Genomic DNA, 21,161 nt, shown 5'->3' with positions numbered 1-21,161 from the left:
TGAGAAGAGAGAAATGATATTATAGTTATTTTAGATAAATATAGAATAGATAGGAAGGACATTTTAGGAAAGTACTTAAAATCAATATTGAAAATTTCAAGTTCAATGTTGAAAATTTAAAGAAAATCTGCTTTATAATATAGTATATATATATATATTTGTTTATATATTAGATCAAGTCTATATAATAGGGTTAGAATTGTGATTATATTATAAAGGTAAAAAAATTTTCTTTGGATTTAGTGACTGATTTTGATAGATATGGAGATCTATTAATCTATATGTAATTCTATAGATGTAGATATAGATGAAAAAGATATAGAGTTTGGTTGGATTCTTGGATGATTTGTTTGGTTGAATTATGAACTTGAAAGATGGGTGACTATGATTTGTATATAGAAATATATATATATATATATATATTAATGATATAGATATAGATATGAAATGAGTGGATGAATTCCCTTTTATTTTATTGAAGAGTTTATTTTACAATTCTGACAGTGTTGTTGATGATTTGATTTGTATTTATTTTAGATTTTAATTATATTATAGTTTACATAAAAGGTAGATTGTTTTGGTTTTAGGGATACAAACGATGGTTACTTTTTTTTTTGTTTTGGTTTAGATTTTAAAGTGTAACATTTGTGATTTTTGACTCGTATTAACGTATATTAAACGTTGATAATCTTGATTTAGTTCCATGACTTTGTGGCTTAATTGATTCTCGACTCGTTGACCCGAACGTACTAAATGAATGACTACGCTAACTGACTTAAATAGTTCATTTATTTATTTATGTATTAAAAACGTGTGTGATTGCTAGTTGAAACTACGTGGATGTATCAATACAGTTTAGGACGTTAATTGACGTTTATTTTGATTGGAAATGTAATCGGGTGATCCAGGGGTCGACCCATGACTCATGGATCATCATCCATGACCCAACCCTATCCATCACCCAATCCCCCTCCCTCCACTCTTATCCATCCATTTTTGCTTTCATCTCTCTTTCTCTCATTGAATGCAAGACAAATTCTTACACCCTCTACCTCACTAAATTCTATGATCATTAAATGTAGTTCAAACTAAGTTTGCATTGAATACTTCATCTTTATCATCAAGTAATCATCATACCAAAAGACCAAATCTTCAAGTGCAAGAAATAATTGATTTTCAGCTCAATTTCGGGTTCAAGCTTCGTTTGGAGAATTGGTAAGTTTAACTTGTCTTAAACTCATTGTTTCAGAATTATAACAACGTTTTATACTAAATATAAACTTAGTTAGGTCCAGAATCAAGTTAATTCGGAGTAAAAGTCGAACTAGGTTTTATTATACTAAATGGGTCAAAAACGGGTCATTTCAGTTGATTGATGTTTCGAGTCAAATTATTGGCATGGGTTATGTTTGGAAACTTGTATCTAGTCTATCATAAACATCCCTTGATTAAAAATTCGGACTTAAAGTCCATTTAAACCAGATTAGGGTTTTATTAATAAAAATTAGGTCAAAATCCAAAAATTTTGAACTATGATGATTCTGAATCATTTTGGTTATGGGATTTGAATTGTAAACATTAACTCAGATTTACAGAGCTTAGAACATGCTTAATTTGTCCTCAAATCGGATCCAAGGACTGGAATTTGGGTTCTACACATTGGAGTCAACTTTGACTTTCTGGTCAAACCTCTTTACCCATCTTGTTTTTCAAAATTCTGCCCAGAAATGGTGTTTCTCCCCTGCACCAGCGTAGCCTACGCCCTTTGCAGCGTAGGTTACGCCTCTCTGGAAACCCAATTTTCACCTTACGCCTGTCCTTCTCTGTTTACGCCCTTGCAGACGCCGAAAGCTTGTTTTCCAGATGACCGTAAGCTACGCCTGGGTGCACCGTACCTTACGCCGGTTAGGACTGACTGGCCGTACCTTACGCCCATTTCTACCGTAGCTTACGTCCCCTATGTGTCTGCCTACCGTACTGGACGCCAACAGCCACCGTACCTTACGGTGGCTCGGTTTATGAATTTTTTTTTTCCAGAATCGTCCTAGTCTTTCTCCTTCGGTTCTTGAATCAAGTGGGCTTCCACCTGAACTTCACATTAACCCGTTTTGTGTTAAGGAGTGGTAATCGAATTTTGGAGTTTGGAGTAAATATTCTTTTTTTTTTTCTTTGAGGCTGACTTGTGGAAGTGGTGACTAAACTGATATATGTATATATATTGTATATAAGATATCAAACTGAAACACTCTTATATATATATATATATATATTAATATTTGTAATGCCAAATACAAGGGGCTAGGTGGGGACGGCTGGAAGTCCAAAAATTAAAAGATTGATTTCTTTTTAATTAGTTTAAATTACATCTAATTACATACAAATTTATATACTTACATATTAATAACACATGTGATATAAATGTAATGATAGGTCGTGGACTTTGAACGTTCGTGACATAGCAACTCGACGAGTACTTACACTTAATTATAACTTGACGATATAAAGCAAAGGTGAGTTTCGTAGCCCCTATGTTTACATTATTTGGGGTGGAAAGTGTACTTGGTCGTTTAAATGTTGTCGGATGATATACCTTGTTATAATATGGAACGGGGCGTATATGTGTTAATGGACGTATATATGTGATAATAGTCATTGGTTTATATTATATAAGACGTTATGTTATTCATATATTCGTGGACGTGGACGTGGACGTGGACGTGGACGGTGGATTGACGAATCCACACCCGGTATGAACATTACCGTGGATATGGGTTGTTTAACCTAAATGTGGACCATATTGCATGTATATGGACGATTATTGGACGTTGATTTTGATTTGTGTTGACTTGTGATAACGTGAAACCTTTTAGGGTTCCTTGGACGTGATTAGGTATCCTAATCCTCGTATATCGTTAACGGTGGATATCCCGACACACTAAATTCTCATTATTTAAACCTACGAACTCACCAACTTTATGTTGACCCGTTTTAGTACACTTTTCAGGTGAACAGGTGAATCAAAGACGTGATGGATGATGATTGATTGTTTGCATGCTAGGATTGGACTTGGACTATATCATGGATCCGTGATTTATAGTTCCCGATTATGGGTTATGCTTAGGATCATATGCCATCTTTTGTAAACGTTTGATGGTCATGCTCCTTATGCATTTTTGTATGATCTCGAGATTGTAATTGAATGATTGCATGGATTTCCAATCCTATTAAATGCATCTAGACTTGTCTCTACTTAATTTCCATGTCGTGTTGTGCTTAGTACGTAACCCTCATGATTCCGCCTTGTTGGGGTGTTACAGAATGGTATCAGAGCCATGGTTGTAGAGAGTTAGGTGGATTGACCTAGCCTATAGCCATTGCACCCTTATTTCATAATTAGCATGCATGATAGGAAATTTTGTACGCAATGTGAATTGTATGATGCATAAAACTTGTTTAAACGGAGTTCGTAGGTTTCTTATGACTTGATTGTTATGTGATGACTTGATTGACGTATGTGTTAGTGTCGGGATACACCGTGACTTGCCGAACGAACGTTAACGTATATTTTTATAGTTTATTGTTTAACCCTAGCAAAGTGAAATGAGGGTATTAACGGAGTATGACATTCGGTAACCCTAGAGGCGCTTGATCAACAAATTTATGGTTATCCTATGTCATGTAAAGTTAATGGTCTCGTGGATTGCACATCGTGGATGAAGTATAGTAGGAAACCCGATATGCTTAATGAGTATTGGTTAGGTGGATGGTTAGCCGCTGGTACACCCTGTATACATACCCGACCGATACTTAGAGAGCATAACGGAACCGAACCCTGACGACCATTCGATATGTTAACGGTGTGGAGGGTTAGCCGCTGGTACACCCTGTATACATACACCTTTAATGTATTGAATGTTGATGTCAAGATTCGGACTATGCTTTACCCGCCTTGTCGTGACTTGACCCATTTTATATTATCTTGAATGATTCGTGATTGCATGGTTGATTGTGGATTGTATGATCGATGAAGGGTAGATTGTTGCCATGATAAAATCCCCGTAGAGATATGCATGTTAGACGGTCTAGGGAAAACCCTAGATATGAAATGCTTGTTTCGTGATGATAAACTTTGGTTAACTCGTGTGTGAATTGTGAGAACTAACTTGTTGAATCTAACACGTGTGTTCAGGAAATAATGGTTAGACCAAAGAGAGTCGTGAGAAATCCCCGACATCAAGATGAACAAGAAGCAAATGTAGGAGGACGTGGTGGTAGAGGAGGACGTGGTGGTAGAGGAGGACGTGGTGGTAGAGGACGTCGAGGAGGTCGTGGTGGCCGAGGTGGTCGGGGTGGTGCAAACCCTCGAATATCAATCGAGGTTATCACTCAAGCCTTAAATGACGTCATGCCGGATCTAGTGACCCGAATTCAAACGGCCATGGATGCTAGAGGTCCTCAAGAAGAGCCAGAAGTTGAAGAGGAGAATGTTGAGAATGAAAATGAAAACGAAAATGAAGAAGAGGATGTGAATGCAAATGGAGAAGGCTTTGTTCAACAAGGGGGCCATGACGCTTATCAACAAGGATGTTTGTTTAAAGACTTCAAGCAATGTGGGGCTCCGGAATTTCATGGGGATGGTGGTGCTACGGGGTGTCTAGAGTGGTTGGAGGCGATTGAAGCAATCATCGTCCGAAGTGGTTGTGCTTACCACCAACGAATTACTTATGCCACCGGTATGTTGAAGAGTGGTACTCTTGAATGGTGGAACGAGGAGGTTGAAGAAGTGGGGATTGATGTGGCTACCAATCTTCAATGGGGAGAGTTTAAAAATATGATAATCGCTAAATATTGCCCAGCTCATGAAATGCGGAACTTGCAAGTAGAATTCTCTAAACTTGCCATGAAAGGAAGAGACTATGAGGGTTACACTCGCCGTTTTGGCCAACTCTCTAGGCTCATTCCCCATTATGTGAGACCGCAAGAAGTGAAGGTTGAGAAGTATGTGGCGGGATTGCCTCACGAAGTGAGAATGCTTGTTTCTCACCCTACCATGCCCTCCACATACAAGGAGGCAACCACCCGTGTCGCTAGTGTGACTTTGGAGCTTATTAGGGGTGGTAAATTAAGCAAGAATGACAACAAAAGGAAAGATGTGGCCGAGTCAAGCGGCCCCTAGAGAGATGAGAGGCGTGATCATAAACACCATAGTCGTGGTGGGAAGGTCTTTGTGGCGGTTGTACCGGCGGTGGGGCCTCCGAAAGGTGGTTATGCCGGGGCTAATCCTTTATGCCCTAGGTGTAATCGTCACCATCAACCCGCCATGAGATGTGATGTTTGCTTCTATTGCTCCATTGAATGTTGCTCCTCTTAACATGAGACGTCCCCCGATGTCCCCGGGTACTTGCTATGAATGTGGTAGCCAAGACCACTACCGAAACCGGTGCCCAAATCTTATTGGCCAACAAGTTCAAGTGACCGTGCATCCTAATCAACTCCAAATTGCCGGTCCTAATCAAAACCGTGGAAACCAAGGCCAACAACAACAACAACAAGCTCAACAACGACAACTTGCCCCCCGTGGAAGAGCTTTTGCCGTGAATGCGGCCGAGGCTCGTGTTGATCCAAACGTCGTGGCAGGTACTTTTCTTCTCAACAATCAATATGCCACCGTATTATTTGACTCGGGTGCCGATTTTAGTCTTATCTCCAATGGCTTCATTCCATTGATTGATGCTAGCCCTAGTCCTTTATCATATTATTTTGAACTTGAAATGGTAAATGGTGGTTTAACAAAAATTGACCAAGTTGTTCGTGATTGTACCTTAGAGTTATGTGACCACCCATTCTTGATAGACTTGATTCCTTTCGATATCGGTAGCTTTGATGTGATCGTGGGAATGGATTGGATGTCGGCAATAAACGCGGTCATAGATTGTGGTAGTCGAGTGGTGAGAATTCCATTAGATGATGGGGTTGAGTTAGTAGTTCAAGGCGAGACAACCGAACCATGGGAAGGAAAAATTTATAATGTTAATGTCACAAAAATCGAATTGAAAGCCGTGCCCGTGGTTAATAGATTCATGGATGTATTCCCGGATGACTTACCGGGTTTGCCTCCATCTCGTGAACTTGATTTCCGTATTGATCTCATTCCAAATGCTTCTCCCGTAGCCAAAGCACCTTAACGCTTAGCCCTCACCGAAATGCAAGAGTTGGCCGCCCAACTCAAAGAACTTCAAGAAAAGGGTTTCATCCGCCCTAGTCATTCACCGTGGGGTGCACCGGTCCTATTTGTCAGAAAGAAAGACGGTTCTTTCCGTATGTGCATCGATTATCGTGAACTAAACAAACTCACAGTGAAGAATCGTTATCCTCTCCCAAGGATTGATGATTTATTTGACCGACTCCAAGGTGCTCGATTCTTTTCAAAGATTGATTTGCGGTCGGGTTACCACCAATTACGTGTCCATGAAGATGATATTCCCAAGACGGCCTTTCGTACACGTTATGGACACTTTGAATTCACGGTTATGCCTTATGCTAAAAAGTTGCCACGTAGGATTTTATCTACATGACATCTCCATATGTTTTTAACAATATTTATCTATTAAATAAATATTAAATAAAAAAACCAATGTATATTAAGTTTAAAAAAAACAACGTATACAAAGACATCAATATATTGCATCCATTATTTATCATTAAATCTCATATCTCGTTTAAAAATAATAATATTAGATTCATATTTTGTAGGCAAAGATAGTTACATATATTATAAATCTTGAGTGTATATATTTATTTATCTTTTTAGTTTAGCAATTTCCTTCAATATCTTTCCTGTCCATTATGAAAAATCTGTCCAACACAATGAGTTTATATCTAATTCATCCAAAACAATGTGAGTTCTTTCCATCCTTTCAATTCAATGACTTAGTTTTACAAAAATATATATATAAATAAAAAATTAAGTTTGTAAATTTTATTAATGAATCTGAAAAAGATTTATCATTCTTTTTGGAAGTCCACGCATACAATAAAGGTAAACTTGAAATTGTGCACATATAACATTTCAGCCATAGTTAGTTACATTTCGGTGCACTTAACCCTATATTTTTTCCCTAAAAAACCTTTTTCCATGTATGTATTAAACAATTCTTTTTCTTGCCGCACATCGTGCGAGTAAAATACCTATTATATATATATTTAGAAACCATTAACATAAAAACCAATCACCTGATCACTAATTAAGTCGTCGAAAGAGAAATTAAGAAAAGAAATTTTTTTTATCGATCACAAAATCTATCTTCTTTGCTTGTATATATTCGGAATAATAATAAACCAACTATATTAATAAGCTCAGGGTTCGATGGAAGATGTCGTGTTTGATGATATCCTCGAGCAGATACTCGTAAGACTGGCCGTGAAGGATATTGTCCTATGCAAGAGCGTTTGCAAGTCATGGTATTCTGGCATCTCCAGATCTATCTCCTGTTCTGCTTTTGTCAACTCCCATATGAAACATAATAATAATAATCCTGTAGTTGGGAGGATCATTATGCAAGGCGATTATTGGAAAAATAAAACTACTATCGGAAGTAGGAGAATCCCTGTCGAATCGTCATGGAGAGATTATCTGGTTGGTTCTTGTAAGTCAACCTTTGAGGAATTTGATACGCTTATACTTGTTATCTTTGAAATCAAATGTTTGTAAAGTCGTTGGAGACTTCCACATTACTATTGCTTATAACTCTGCTGGTATCTTATGTAATGGGGCACTTCACTGGCTTATGGCTGATCAAAACAGGAATCCAGTACAACACATACTTTCTTTTCATTTATCTAAAGATGAATTCAAAGAAATTCCCATTCCAGCTGATCACAGATGCAAGGTTACTGATCATACCCGGCTGGGGATTGTTGAAGAATGTTTGTGTATATTTGATGAATCCTCATGTGACCAACCCAAATGGGCAATGAAAAACTACAATGATACACAATCTTGAGAATTGATACCGCATCTTCCCCGATGGGATAAGGATATTATTGCACACACCTTAAAAGTATTACAGCTGAAGTCTTATTATCAAAGCAAGACCTTCTTCCGTCGTAATTTGCCTTTGTCTGAGGCTCAAATATCTATTGGTGCCCCACTATTTGTACAGAGCCTTGTATCTATCCATGTTAACAAGAGACTCTTACTATAGACAAGAAGTTAATTACCTACTGCTACTTTCTGATTTGGTGTCCATGTTTATGAATTTGATGCTTTTTTGTTGTAATATATATTGATCCCAAAGGTAAGTTTGTGTTAGTATTATTGATCTCACTAAGCATGCACAATGCATCAAATCTTTTCCTTTAAAATATGTTATCTTTTCTAGCAGATGATCTTCTAAACTTAGTCATCATATCTGCATATTGATCATTTTTCTTAATCAGTTGAGCCAACTGTGTATGCATTTATTTGAGAATTTCCAATTGCTGAATCTTAGCGCGGTTTCACATATTACTATCCTTCATTACTTCAATCGTTATATTAAAGTTGATGGTGATAATGAGACGTTAAGAAATTATCATACAGTTCCATCCACCAATAAACATAAACAGGAAGAAAGAACATGAAAAAACCACTACATCTCGAACAAAGGAAGAATGATGAGTATGTACAACTTTTGTCATATCGATACAAATTATACCAGATATAGTGAGAACTTTAAGATCTCCTCATCATGCGGTATCTATACTGTTACCCTCTGTGTCATGACAGGCACATGTTATTGCCAAATACTCCCTGCTGGTAATTAATGATTTTTATGCCCATAAACCAGCAAAGAGGGAAAAATAAAGTGCTACAGCATGCATAACCCATGAAGAATTTCTACTTCCTTTGATGACAAATTGTCATGTTTAGCTGAAACATGCTATCAAAAACTATTTATATCGTATGATGTTGAGTTACAGTGGTAGTTTCAAGTCATTTAGATATAAATGGGTCGATGCAAGTTCTGTTTTATCTTAAAGGGGAAACGGGTTGAAAGTCGAAAAAAGTCTATTTTTGATGCACACAGCACACATCGAATGCAAAGTAAACTTCATTAGCTATTGATTTAGGGGACAAAACATAGTTTGTGGGTCAACCTTAAACAACCCAGTCTATTTTGATCCATTTAAACTCAAACTGTTACCCAACCCACCCATCTTGCCACCTTTAACGCTGAGCAGCAGCATGCAATTGCAATAACATGATCCTATTTTACAATTTCTTATTTTCATTACTAAGAAATACTGTAGTTATTGACCAAACAGTTGCGACAAATCAAAAAATTCATATATATTCTGCTAATGAATATAGAAATTCAGTCCATCAGTATTTGTACCTTGATCGAACCAACTCAATCACGAAGACCAAGTTCAAACTCTTGTTTCTTCTTTTGCCATAACTTGAAAAGGAAAGACGAAAGGGCCGCAACTATTGCAAGTGTGATGTATATAAAGTTATAAAGTTATCCATTAGTTTATTTTTTACCTAATCATTTGTCAAGTATGATAGAATAACAAGGAAAATAGTGTAAATACAAGGAAAATAGTGTAAATAAAATGAAAATAGTGATAAATACGGGAACTAAATCTAGCTTAAGAATATATAAAACAGTGATAAATACAAGGAAAATAGTGTAAATAAAATGAAAATAGTGATAGATATATGAGAATTGAACAAAGTCAACAAACAGAAACGAATTGAAAATAAAATATTGTGGAAATTAATAATTCAAACTGGAAGGATCCCCGGTTCGAGAACTCGGGAATCTGTTTTGACTCTCTGTGTTTGTGATGATATCACTTGTAAAAACTGCGTGTTTTTAGCAAGAGTGTTCTCTAGAGCGAACCCGGTCAAGACATCATATGCAAAACCTCCCGATATTTACGAATAATTCACACTTTTTTAAAAAAACTAAAAGATATGCCTAGCACTAACAAGACTCGAGCCAATAATACAGGCAGGACAAAGCCTGTTCTATATTTCTATAAAAAAATTGTTTAAAAATACAATAACAATTCTAACACAATCTATGTGTAAAACATTCTATATGCTACGATCTTTTCAGCATCACCAATGGCCTTTCAAATCCACTGCTCAGTCTTCATATCCACCAGCACTCCGTTAAAAATTGAAGTAGAACTCCATCAAGATATACACTTCTAGGCCTCTTTATCCCACTCCATCAAGCATTACCCATTGAGCTAGGAGTTTACTTACCATAACTTTAATCTAATCGAAACTTGCACTTTATCACATCCTCAATTTGATCCCTCGCATTATCTTTAAGCCTGCTTATCAGTTTATATAGTCTACTCTTCCTTTCCTTCCAAATCAATTGAGCTAGGAGTTTACTTACCATAACTTTTGATTTAACAGCAAAATTATGCATTAACTTAGACAATAGTTGTAAAAGTTGTATATTGTGATGAACTAATAAAATTATTGGGCCGTTACAAAAGATCCAACGACTACTCTTTCCAGTGGGCCTAACTGATGGGCTGTATAGCTGAGCTGCAAGTGTTAAAACTTTTTTTTCTTTTTTACAAACGAGAGCAAGTACCCATGCGTTGCAGCGGTAAAATAATGAGGGTGATAGGTCATAGAGTGTGATAGGTTATAAGAGGTGATATGTCAAAGAGTGTCATAGCCAAATGTCTTAGTCGGGCTCCATCCTCAGATTTAAAATTCGTCGAAAGTATATCGAATGACATCTCTAATAAAAGAGCATAAAATTTTAAGAACACCCATATAACTTTTATAATTTATCGATGTACGGTTTTTGAGATAAAATATTTTGAAAGAATTAGAAGAATAAAATGATTTATGGAGGAGATAGAAAGTTGTATGCATTGATAAGCATTGATATATGGTACATCATGTATTATTACGTGTACATTGTTGAAATTGAATGTTGAAAGTTGAAAAGTGGATTTGGTATAGATTATGGGCCAATAAAAGTTGGAAGCCGTGTCCTATAGGGCCTGCAGAGTTATCATATCATATAGGTTTAGAAACCGTAACATAAAAACCAATTACGTGATCACCACCAATTAAGTCGTTGGAAGAGAAATTAAGAACTGAAAGTTTTATCGATTAAAATCACAAAATTCATCTGTTTTGCTTAATTATATTCAGATGGCAGAGGTTGTCCCTGACGATATCCTTGAGAAGATATTCTTAAGATTGGAAGTGAAGGATATTATACAGTGCAAGAGCGTTTGTAAGTCATGGTTTTCTGTCATCTCTAGTTCTGGTTTTATCAACTCCCATCTGAAACATAATTATAATAATACCACTCAACGTACGAGGATCAGTATAGGGGATGATGGGTATAATAATCTGGTTGGTTCTTCCAATGGCCTTGTATGCATATTTAATTCCGGCCCTAAACTTTGTGTACTCAATCCCTGTACAAGAGAGCGGAAAATCGTGAGACACCCCTACCTACAAGACGTGAAAGTATTAGAGATAAAATCTTATCGTCGAGCCACGACCTTCTTACGTTATAATATCCATTTGTCCGAAAATCCAGAATATATTAGTGCCCCGGAATTTGTGCAGAGCCTTGTATCTCCCCATTGTCATTTTAACAAGATACAAAAGAGAAAGTGGAGGACGACTTTTATGCATGGTGGGTACTAATTACTTATGATGTTATTTCCATCGGTTCTTTCTTTAACTCTTATACTATTTATAAACAAGAAGTTATTTATGTACGTATTGCTACTTTCTGATTTGGTGTCAATGTTTATAAATTATCATGATTTTTCTTCTAATACTGATCACAAAGGTAAGTTTGTGTTAGTATCAATTAATGATCTCACTAAGCATGCATAATGCATCAAATCTTCTCCTTTCATAATTTCTTTTCTCTTCTAACAGATGATTTTCTAACAGATGATCATCATGAGACTTTAAGATAATATCTTAAAAGTTCCAATAAGATTTTCCAAATGATTTTCATCTTTGTTTAAGAATATCTTTACTTTTCTAAAAATATATTTTTTAAACACAATCATCATATGTGCATATTGATCATTGATTCAATTGTGTATACATTTACATGCGAATTGCTTATTGCAGCCTGCTAAAATTTAATTCTTAGCTTGGTTTCACATCTTTCCATTCTACTTACCTTCAATCATTATTTTAAAGATGATGATAATGACTAACCAGACTAAGAAAATATCTTACAGTTCCAAATGGGATTGTCGTCATATAGTTTCCGTTTCTGCTGTTTAATCAGACAGACATGATATGCCTGTTACTTTTCCTTTTGTTCTATCGTAACAATTGGGCACCCACTAACTTCCTTCCCATTTTCATTTCTCAGTTGATGACAGGAACGTCCGCCAATGTGTGCAATGAAGGCAACAGTTTGATGCTATAGATTGGATTAAGGAGACACAGATAGCGAATTGGTTTATGTACTCTGCTTTTTTCTGCAGGCAGAAGTAGCAAATTGGTAATGCTTTTTCTGCAAGACATTTTCAGCTAAGGCAGAGTCCTTTAACTATTACAGTAACTACTTACAGTGTTATCAATTTTGTGTCAAGATATTAGTTTGTTGAGCATTGCTATATGATGTAACTTATTTATTCTTTTGAGCTTTGGTATCGTATCTTCTTTTTGTCGTTTCTGAACAACTTCAATTTGATGTACTTCATGCTATATGTACTTTAAAATGAACCTTGCGACTCATTTTTTTTCAAGGTCTTCTATGGTCTGCTATATAGTAGTCACTGGTTGGTTCTTCCAATGGTCTTCTATGTATATACTCGTATAATTCTGATAATGCTAAACTTTGTGTACTCAATCCTTGTACTAGACAGCGGAAAATCGTGAAACACCCCTACTTTCACAATAATTGTTGTCATCCGAAACCAGATCTTTATGGTTCTGGTTATGATTCATCCTCAGGTGATTACAAGGTTATTCTAGGCAAATATGCGGAGAATGTTACACATTTTTATCCGATATCTTTGAAATCAAATGATCATGATACGACATCTTTTAAAGGAAATTGAAGATGTGTTTTTGGTAGAGGGTATGCTGGTATTAGGCCTGGCAAAATGGGCGGGTTGGCCGGGTTTGGGTAACGGGTCAAAACGGGTGCAGGTCCAAACGGGTCATTTTGGAGATGTGGGTCAAATGGGTGCGGGTCAAAGCGGGTTGGGTATGGGTCGGGTGCGGGTTTACCCGCAAATTTTTTTTTTTCCATGTATGTGCAAAAAAGATTTGTCTGATTTCTTGTTTCCGATAATTAAATAGAAGTCTTTACTTATTAGCTATAAAATATTACATTATTATCCTTCAATATTACAAAACAATAAGTTTGAAAAGAAGATAAATTATATCAGTATTACAGTATATATTAATATTACCCCCGCATAAAAGAGTGTAAAAAGATAAAATATAATAAAGTTCATCCATATCCTTTTATCACTTTCTCTATCTTTCTCTATTCTCTCTGTACACATAAAACGAAAATGAAAACAAACATTTATACTCCATAGCCTCACTTGTTAGTTGCTACTGTAGAAATATATATATATAGGGGTGGGTTATTTATAGTATAAGCATTTAAAAAAGTACAAAAAGTACATGTCTAAGTTAACTTACACATGCTTGTTCCTTCCATCTCCGACCACCACCACCATGATCATCTCCGACCACCACCATGATTTTCCGGCGACGGCGACCATCTCCGGCGAGACTTACACATGTGTAACTACAACTTACACATGTGTAATTTAACTTTCCGGCGAGAATCAGGTTCGTTTTCGGGTGGATACGGTACGGGCCAGAGGCCCTCATCCGTTCTAAGCTAACCGTCAAGGGACGCATATGGGAATCGTATGGATTTTATGGGCGGCGATCCAATGGTGACGGTTTGCTATGGTACGGGCGAAGCCCTTGATGCCGGCGCCGGCGCCGTGGTTGGGGTGGTCGGAGATGATGGTGGCTGGTGGTGATTGTCTCGCGAAGGAAAAAACCTAGAAATTTTAGACCCTAGAATGCTAAAAAAAAAGTTGTACTTACATATGTGTAAGTTAGTTACACATGTGTAACTCTCGCCGGAGATGGTCGCCGTCGTCGGAGGATCATGGTGGTGGTCGGAGATGATCATGGTGGTGGTGGTGGTGGTCGGAGATGGAAGGAAGAAGGAAGAAAAAAGAGGAAATACCTTGTACTTTTTGTACTTTTTTAAACCCTTGTACTAAAAATAACTTTCCTCTATATATATATATATATATATGTATATGTATAGAATATATATATATATATATCTATATATTATATCTCACTATATATACATATATATATATACAACACTCAACAAGCAGTGTTGAATCTATAGCCGGAAGGAAGATTTAAAAGACAATGGATTTGAAATAGTGAAATTTATCAAACCCGTTTGTGGTGGTAGTGTAGACCCGCTCGACCCACAGGTTACAAATCTGAATTTAAGGGGTTGTGTCTCAAACCCGTTTCGTTTGTTTCCCCATACCCAAATCAAACCCAACAAGTGTTAAATTTTACCCAATTTGACCCGCTTATCTTATTTTGGGTATGGATTGCCAGGCTTAGCTGGTATCTTATGCAATGGATCACTTCACTGGCTGATGCGTGATCAAAATCACAATACAGTAATACTTTCTTTTCATTTATCTAAAGAGGAATTCAAAGAAATTCCCACTCCAGCTCATCACAGATGTGAGTATTCCCGGTTGGGGATTATTCAAGAATGTTTATGCATATGTGGTTATTCCAATCGTGACCATCTAATGAAAAACTACGATGACAAACAGTCTTGGGAATTGCTGCCGCCTCTTCCCCAATGGGATAGGATATTATACAAGATGTGGAAGTATTAAAGCTGGAGTCTTATAATGAAGCTAAGTCCTTCCATCATCATCCGAGTTTGTCCAAGACTTTAAATTATATTAGTGCCCCTGTATTTGTGAAGAGCCTTGTATCTCCCCATTTTCATTTCAACAAGAAACAAAAGAGAAAGAGGACTTTTATGGTGGGTACTAATTACTTATGATGTTATTTCGTCTGTTTTTTCTTTGACTCTTAGCCTCTTAGGGTGGACGGTATGCCATAGGTATGGAGTAGGGACCTAATAGGCACCTGCACGCCCTGCCTATTAGGCGCCGGTGGGGTTGGGAGTGAATTAGGGACCATGCTGCCGATTGTTTTGACTGTTACATGCACCTTCTTCCAATCTTCCTTGATTATTATTTTGTCTTTTGTTGTCTTTTGTCTTTTTCTAAGTGTGGAGGGGATGGGGAGAAATAGGCATGCATTCCTTGCAAATGGAGAGGGATAGACGCCTGGGTGGGGAGTGGGTAGGAGTAGGCATGCAATGTTTATAATTTATGATGCTTTTTCTTCTAATATTAATCCCAAAGGTAACTTTGTGTTAGTATTATCTGTCACACTAGGCATTGTAGGCATGCATAATGCATCAAATCTTCTTAGTTTCTAGCTTTTCTATTTGAGCGGGTTTTCTAATAGATAATCATAACGAGACTTTATGATAATATCTTACAGTTCCAAATGATTTTCATTTTTGTTCAAGAATATCTTTAGTTTTCTAAACATATGATTTTCTAAACACAATCATCATATCTGATGCATATTGATCTGTTGGAATTAACCATCGACTAACTTAAAAACGAAGACTTATAGGCATAGTTATATTAGTATGTAATTAGAAGGTGTGATTATGTAATTAGACAATACTTGAAAGATTGCAATGGTTGGCCTAAAGACACAACCATCAACACCACCATAGAAGGGTGGCGGTTACCACCAAACACCACCACCGAATAGTCACAATGGTTCACTCGTAACCATTCGACTAGTATATATAGAATATGTACGGTAGGCAAAAACAAGTGTGTAATACAACAATTCTTTCTATTAAAAGATTATTACATATTTCTTAATTGTTCTTGATCCTACTGGGACACATGATCATTGATCTTTGTTGAGCCAATCGTGTACATATTTAACTGTGAATTTCTTATTGCAGCCTGATGAATTTTAAATGTTACTGTGGTTTCACATCTTTCCACTCTACTTACTTTCAATCATTATGTTAAAGATGATGATAATGACTAACGAGACCTTAAGAAAATATCTTACAGCTCCAAATGGGATTGTCAGAGTTTCATCTTCTGCTGTTTAATCAGACCGACATCATATGCCTGTTATTTATCCTTTTTCTTCTATCGTAATAATTGGCCGGGGCATCCACTAACTCCCTTTCCATTTTCTTGTCTCAGTTAAGTAAGGAAGATCTGGCAATTGGTGCAAAGAAGGCAACGGTTTGATGTTATAGATTTGTTCAAGGATCAAAGCCACAGAGATCGAAAATTAGCTCAAGTACTTGCAGGAGTAGAAAAGTGGTGATGCTTTTTTTGCAGGACATTTGTTGTTTCATAACAACTTTAATTTGATGTACTTGATGTGCTTGTGTTTGATGGATTTCGTGTTTGATGGATTTCAGTCGATCATTTGTGATTCATGGTTTTAAATATAGTGTTTTTTCAATCGTTTAGATGTAAAAATTTCCATACACTTTTAATTCAATAAACTTCTACTGACAAAATTTTTAATTTGTTCACACTCACCTAAAAGTGTGAACAAATGCAATATTGTTTGCAGTGTTGTTTTTCAAAATTTAACAATGGATGAACTTTTTCTTTTTCTTTTTGCAATTATGGGCCCAAATCGAATTCAACACAAAGGTTTTTCAAGATGTATTGTTTTTGGGCATGGGCCTGGAAAGTTGTGATGTACCATGTACGTTTACGCGTTAACTTAAAACCTGATCAAGTCGGGAAATCGATGGAGATTTACGAAATATTATAAAAAGAAAACTTTAATTATTAGATCTTAAAAATCCATTGCAGACAGAGGTTGTGTTTGATGATACATATCCTTGATCCAGCGGATACCCATTCGGTTGGACCGACGTGAAGGATACTCATCTTTGATCCATAGACTTTGTAATTTTTCACAATTCACATTACGTAAAGTAATTATTGGCCTAAGACCAAATATAATCAAAATTACGGGTTTGAGGCCATGTCCTTACAAACGGCATCTATGTCCGTTTTTTTTTAGTAATTAAGTGTTGAATGTGTTTTTTTTTTAATCGTAAGTACCGAATGTATTAAGTGACTGGATGTATAAATAATGTCTGTATTTATTAAATAAATATATGTAATTTATAGTTATTTTTGTTTATTAAGTAAAAAAAACATAAAATTTGACTAAATGCATTAACTTCTTAATTATTAAATCCATAAATAAAAAACACTATGGGTATCCCAACCACACTTTTTGGTATCCCAACCAAAAAGTGTGGGCCCCCATATCTATAATGGTATATATGATAGAGTAAAAAGTAAGCTCCTGTTATTAATAATCTGGTCGGGTTACTAAAATCATGATCAGAATACCAGGCGCCATAAAAAAAACCGGATCTATTAAATAAAAGTGTTGTGAATCACTAAATTAGTAAATTGTAACGTGGTTAGAAATCTGATTACATATAAGAGTCCAAAAATTTATCGGCCCACTTAATAATCTGGTTGTTCCAGATTAAAACCCAAACGTCTTTTGTGTCGGTCTTCGCTCCACAAAATTTTCCCCCCAAAAAATAAAAAAAAAAAACCCTAATTTCTTCCACTGGTTTTTGATTTGTGTGAACAATTACTTCAATCGGTTTGTTCCTCCTCTTCTTCAAGAGTATGATTGAAGTTATTTGTGTCCTTATTGCCGTCTACAGCTCCCGCCGGTTGTTTGTTGATTCCGGTTGTGTACCACCGTCTCCGACGTGCTCTTCCGATTATATTTCAAGTAAGCTCTTCTTTTCCTGTTACCGTTCTTCCACCACCGTAGAATATTTTCAACTACCTATAACTGCTATTCGGTTATTTACTATATTTTCAACTTATTAAGTCCTTAGGCTTTGCAACTATTACACGTCACACTAAGGGCCCGTTTATTTTTTTAGTCATTAATGTGTATTAAGTGACTGGATGTATATAAATAATGCATATATTTATTAAGTAAAATATAGGTAATTGACGGTTAATTTTGTTTATTAAGTAATTATGAAATTTGACTGAATGATTAATTATTAAGTTTATCAAGTAAAAAAAAACAAGGCCTAAACATATTAGTTACAAGTGTTATGAATAAAAGTGGGAGGCCATGTCTTATATTCGGAATAATGATAATAACTAACCATTTATTTGATCAGGTTTCGATGGCAGAGGTTGTGTTTGATGATATCCTTGAGAAGATATTCTTTAGATTGGCTGTGAGAGATATTATACAGTGCAAGAGCGTTTGTAAGTCGTGGTATTCTGTCATCTCCAGTTCTCGTTTTGTTGACTTCCATCTGAAACATAATAATGCCGTTGGACGTACGAGGATCATTATAAAAGAGGATCCGAAAAATATTCTGGTTGGTTCTTCCAATGGTCTTGTATGTATATATAATTCCGATCATACTAAACTTTGTGTACTCAATCCCTGTACTAGAGAGCGGAAATTCGTGAAACACCCCTACTTCCGCAATTATCATTTTGATTTCAAACCAAATCTTTATGGTTTTGGTTATGATTCATCCTCAGATGATTACAAGGTTATTCTAGGCAGATATGCGGAGAATGTTACACATTTTTATCTGTTATCTTTGAAATCAAATGATCATGGTACGAAATCTTGTAAAGGAATGTTGAGGTGTGTTCTTGGTATAAAGTCTGCTGGTATCTTATGCAATGGGGCACTTCACTGGCTGATGTGTGATCAAAATCACAATACAGTAATACTTTCTTTTCATTTATCTAAAGGGGAATTTAAAGAAATTCCAACACCAGCTCATGACAAACGTGACACTTGGCAAACCCGGCTGGGGATTATTGAAGAATGTTTATTATTTAGTTATTACAAACATGACCATCCCAAATGGGTTATGAAAAATTACAATGACAAACAGTCTTGGGAATTGTTGTCGCCTCTTCTCCAATGGGATGAAGATATTATACAAGACGTGAAAGTATTAGAGCTGGAGTCTTATAATAAAGCTAAGTCCTTCTTCCATTATAATCTGAGTTTTTCCCAGACTTTTAATTATATTAGTGCCCCTGTATTTGTGCAGAGCCTTGTATCTCCCCATTTTCATTTTAACAAGAAACAAAAAAGAAAGAGGAAGAGGATTTTTATGGTGAGTACTAATTACTTATGATCTTATTTCATTTGTTCTTTCTTTGACTCTTAGGGTGGATGGTATGCCGTAGGCATGGAGTAGGCACCTAATAATCACTTGCATGAACACTGATCCGCCTATTAAGCACCGGTGGGGTGGGGAGCAAATTAGGGACCATGTTGCCTATTATTTTGACTGTTACATGCACCTACTTCCTTGATTATTTTTTGTCTTTTGTTGTCTTTTTCTAAGCCGGGAGGGGATGGGGAGAAATAGGCAGGCATCCTTGCAAGTGGGAAGGAATAGGCGCCTAGGTGGGGAGTGGGTAAGAGTAGGCATGCATTATGATGCCTTTTCTTCTAATATTGATCCCAAAGGTAAGTTTGTATTAGTATTATCTATCTCACTAGGCATTGTAGGTATGGATAATGCATCAAATCTGCTCAATTTCTAGCTTTTCGATCCGAACAGATGATTTTTAACAGATGACCATAATGAGACATTATGATAATATCTTACAGTTCCAAATGAAATTTCCAGATTATTTTCATATATGTTCAAGAATATCTTTTCTTTTCTAAACGCAATCATCATATCTGCTGCATATATATCACTGGTCTTAGTTGAGCCAATTGTGTACACAGTTACATGAGAATGACTAACGAGACTTTAAGAACATATCTTACAGCTCCAAATAGGATTTATCAGAGTTTCATCTTCTGCTGTTTAATCAGACTCGCATCATATTGCCTGCTATTTATCCTTTTGTTCTATCGTAACAATTGGCCGGGCATCCATTAACTTCCTTCCCATTTTCATGTCTTAGTTAATTAAGGAAGATCCGCCAATTCGTGCAAAGAAGGCAACAGTTTAATGTTATAGAATTGTTCAAGGATCAAGTCACCAAGAGATATTAGCTTAAGTACTTGGCTTTTTTCTGCAGGAGTAAGAAAAGTTGTGATGCTTTTATTTGCTGGACATTTTTAGGCCCTATCTTCCTATCGTATCTTGTTTAATTTTGTTGTTTCAGAACAACTTTAATTTGATGTACTTCATTCGCTTGTGTTTGATGGATTTCAGTCGATCGTTTGTGATTCATGGTCTAAATATAGTGTTTTTTGAATTGTTAATAGTACAATAATTAAATCAATTCAAGTGATTGGTGATCATCACTAAGTTGCAAAAAGATGCCAACAAACTCTGCATAAGTTTACATTCATTATTTGAAAGAATATAATAATAAAGGGTCGGAATTTTACAAGCTTTAATAAAGAAATGTGGATCTTCATTATATGTTTTAACCGCCCAAAGTTGTAATTTGACAATGGATGAACTTTTCTTTTTGCAATTATGGGCCCAGATCGCATTCAGCACTAAAGTTTTTCAAGATGTATTCTTATCGGGTATGGGCCTGGAAACTTGTGATGTACGCGTACGCCTACCTTAGAACCTGATCACCAAGTCGGGGAATCGATCGAGAGTCACGAAATATAAGAAGAAAACTTGAATTATCAAAAGGATATACCTTTCTCGATCTTAAAATCCATTGCAGAGGTTTGTTTGATGATATCCTTAATTGACCAGATCACTCGTGCGGTTGGACTGACGTGAAGGATATTTAATTCATGGACTTTGTAGCTTTTCACATTAGGTAAAGTACGTAATAATTGGCCCAATACCAAATCTAATCAAAATTACGGGCCGCTAAAAGTCTGAGGCCGGGCCATCTGCCCATGTCTTTAAAAACGGCATGCAGACTTGTCATGGAAACCGTATACTCAAAAACCTAATCAGAAAAGAAAAGAAGGATTTATATATAGATCATTAGATCAGATGACAATTAATTAGCTCAGGTTTCAATGGCAGAAGTAGTTGTCCCTGATG

The 21,161-nt window shown here is 36.2% G+C and overlaps 3 protein-coding genes across 4 annotated transcripts; all 3 read left to right on the top strand.

Moving 5' to 3' along the window:
- Positions 1-7,366: 7,366 nt before the first annotated feature.
- LOC122597435 (F-box protein At3g07870-like) lies at positions 7,367-8,003 on the top strand. Its single transcript, XM_043770029.1, has 2 exons — positions 7,367-7,646; positions 7,714-8,003. Exons 1-2 carry the CDS (start codon positions 7,367-7,369, stop codon positions 8,001-8,003), a joined length of 570 nt encoding a protein of 189 aa, XP_043625964.1.
- Positions 8,004-11,176: 3,173 nt separating this feature from the next.
- Positions 11,177-14,919, top strand: LOC122597434 (F-box/kelch-repeat protein At3g23880-like). Its single transcript, XM_043770028.1, has 2 exons — positions 11,177-11,450; positions 14,627-14,919. The coding sequence occupies exons 1-2, from the start codon at positions 11,177-11,179 to the stop codon at positions 14,917-14,919; spliced, it is 567 nt and encodes a 188-aa protein (XP_043625963.1).
- A 2,745-nt stretch (positions 14,920-17,664) lies between these two features.
- LOC122597788 (F-box/kelch-repeat protein At3g23880-like) lies at positions 17,665-20,384 on the top strand. Of its 2 annotated transcripts, XM_043770358.1 has the most exons (4): positions 17,665-17,920; positions 18,327-19,295; positions 19,530-19,654; positions 20,104-20,384. In XM_043770358.1, the coding sequence occupies exons 2-3, from the start codon at positions 18,333-18,335 to the stop codon at positions 19,551-19,553; spliced, it is 987 nt and encodes a 328-aa protein (XP_043626293.1). In that variant the 5' UTR covers positions 17,665-17,920; positions 18,327-18,332; the 3' UTR covers positions 19,554-19,654; positions 20,104-20,384. The 2 variants fall into 2 exon arrangements, with proteins under 2 accessions (XP_043626293.1, XP_043626292.1); XM_043770357.1 differs by lacking the exon at positions 19,530-19,654.
- The last annotated feature ends 777 nt before the right edge of the window (positions 20,385-21,161 follow it).

Source organism: Erigeron canadensis, chromosome 4 (genome assembly GCF_010389155.1).
Source record: "Erigeron canadensis isolate Cc75 chromosome 4, C_canadensis_v1, whole genome shotgun sequence".
Lineage (NCBI taxonomy): Eukaryota > Viridiplantae > Streptophyta > Magnoliopsida > Asterales > Asteraceae > Erigeron > Erigeron canadensis.
The sequence above is the reverse complement of the archived record's forward strand: the minus strand, read 5'-3'. Positions and strand labels throughout refer to the sequence as shown.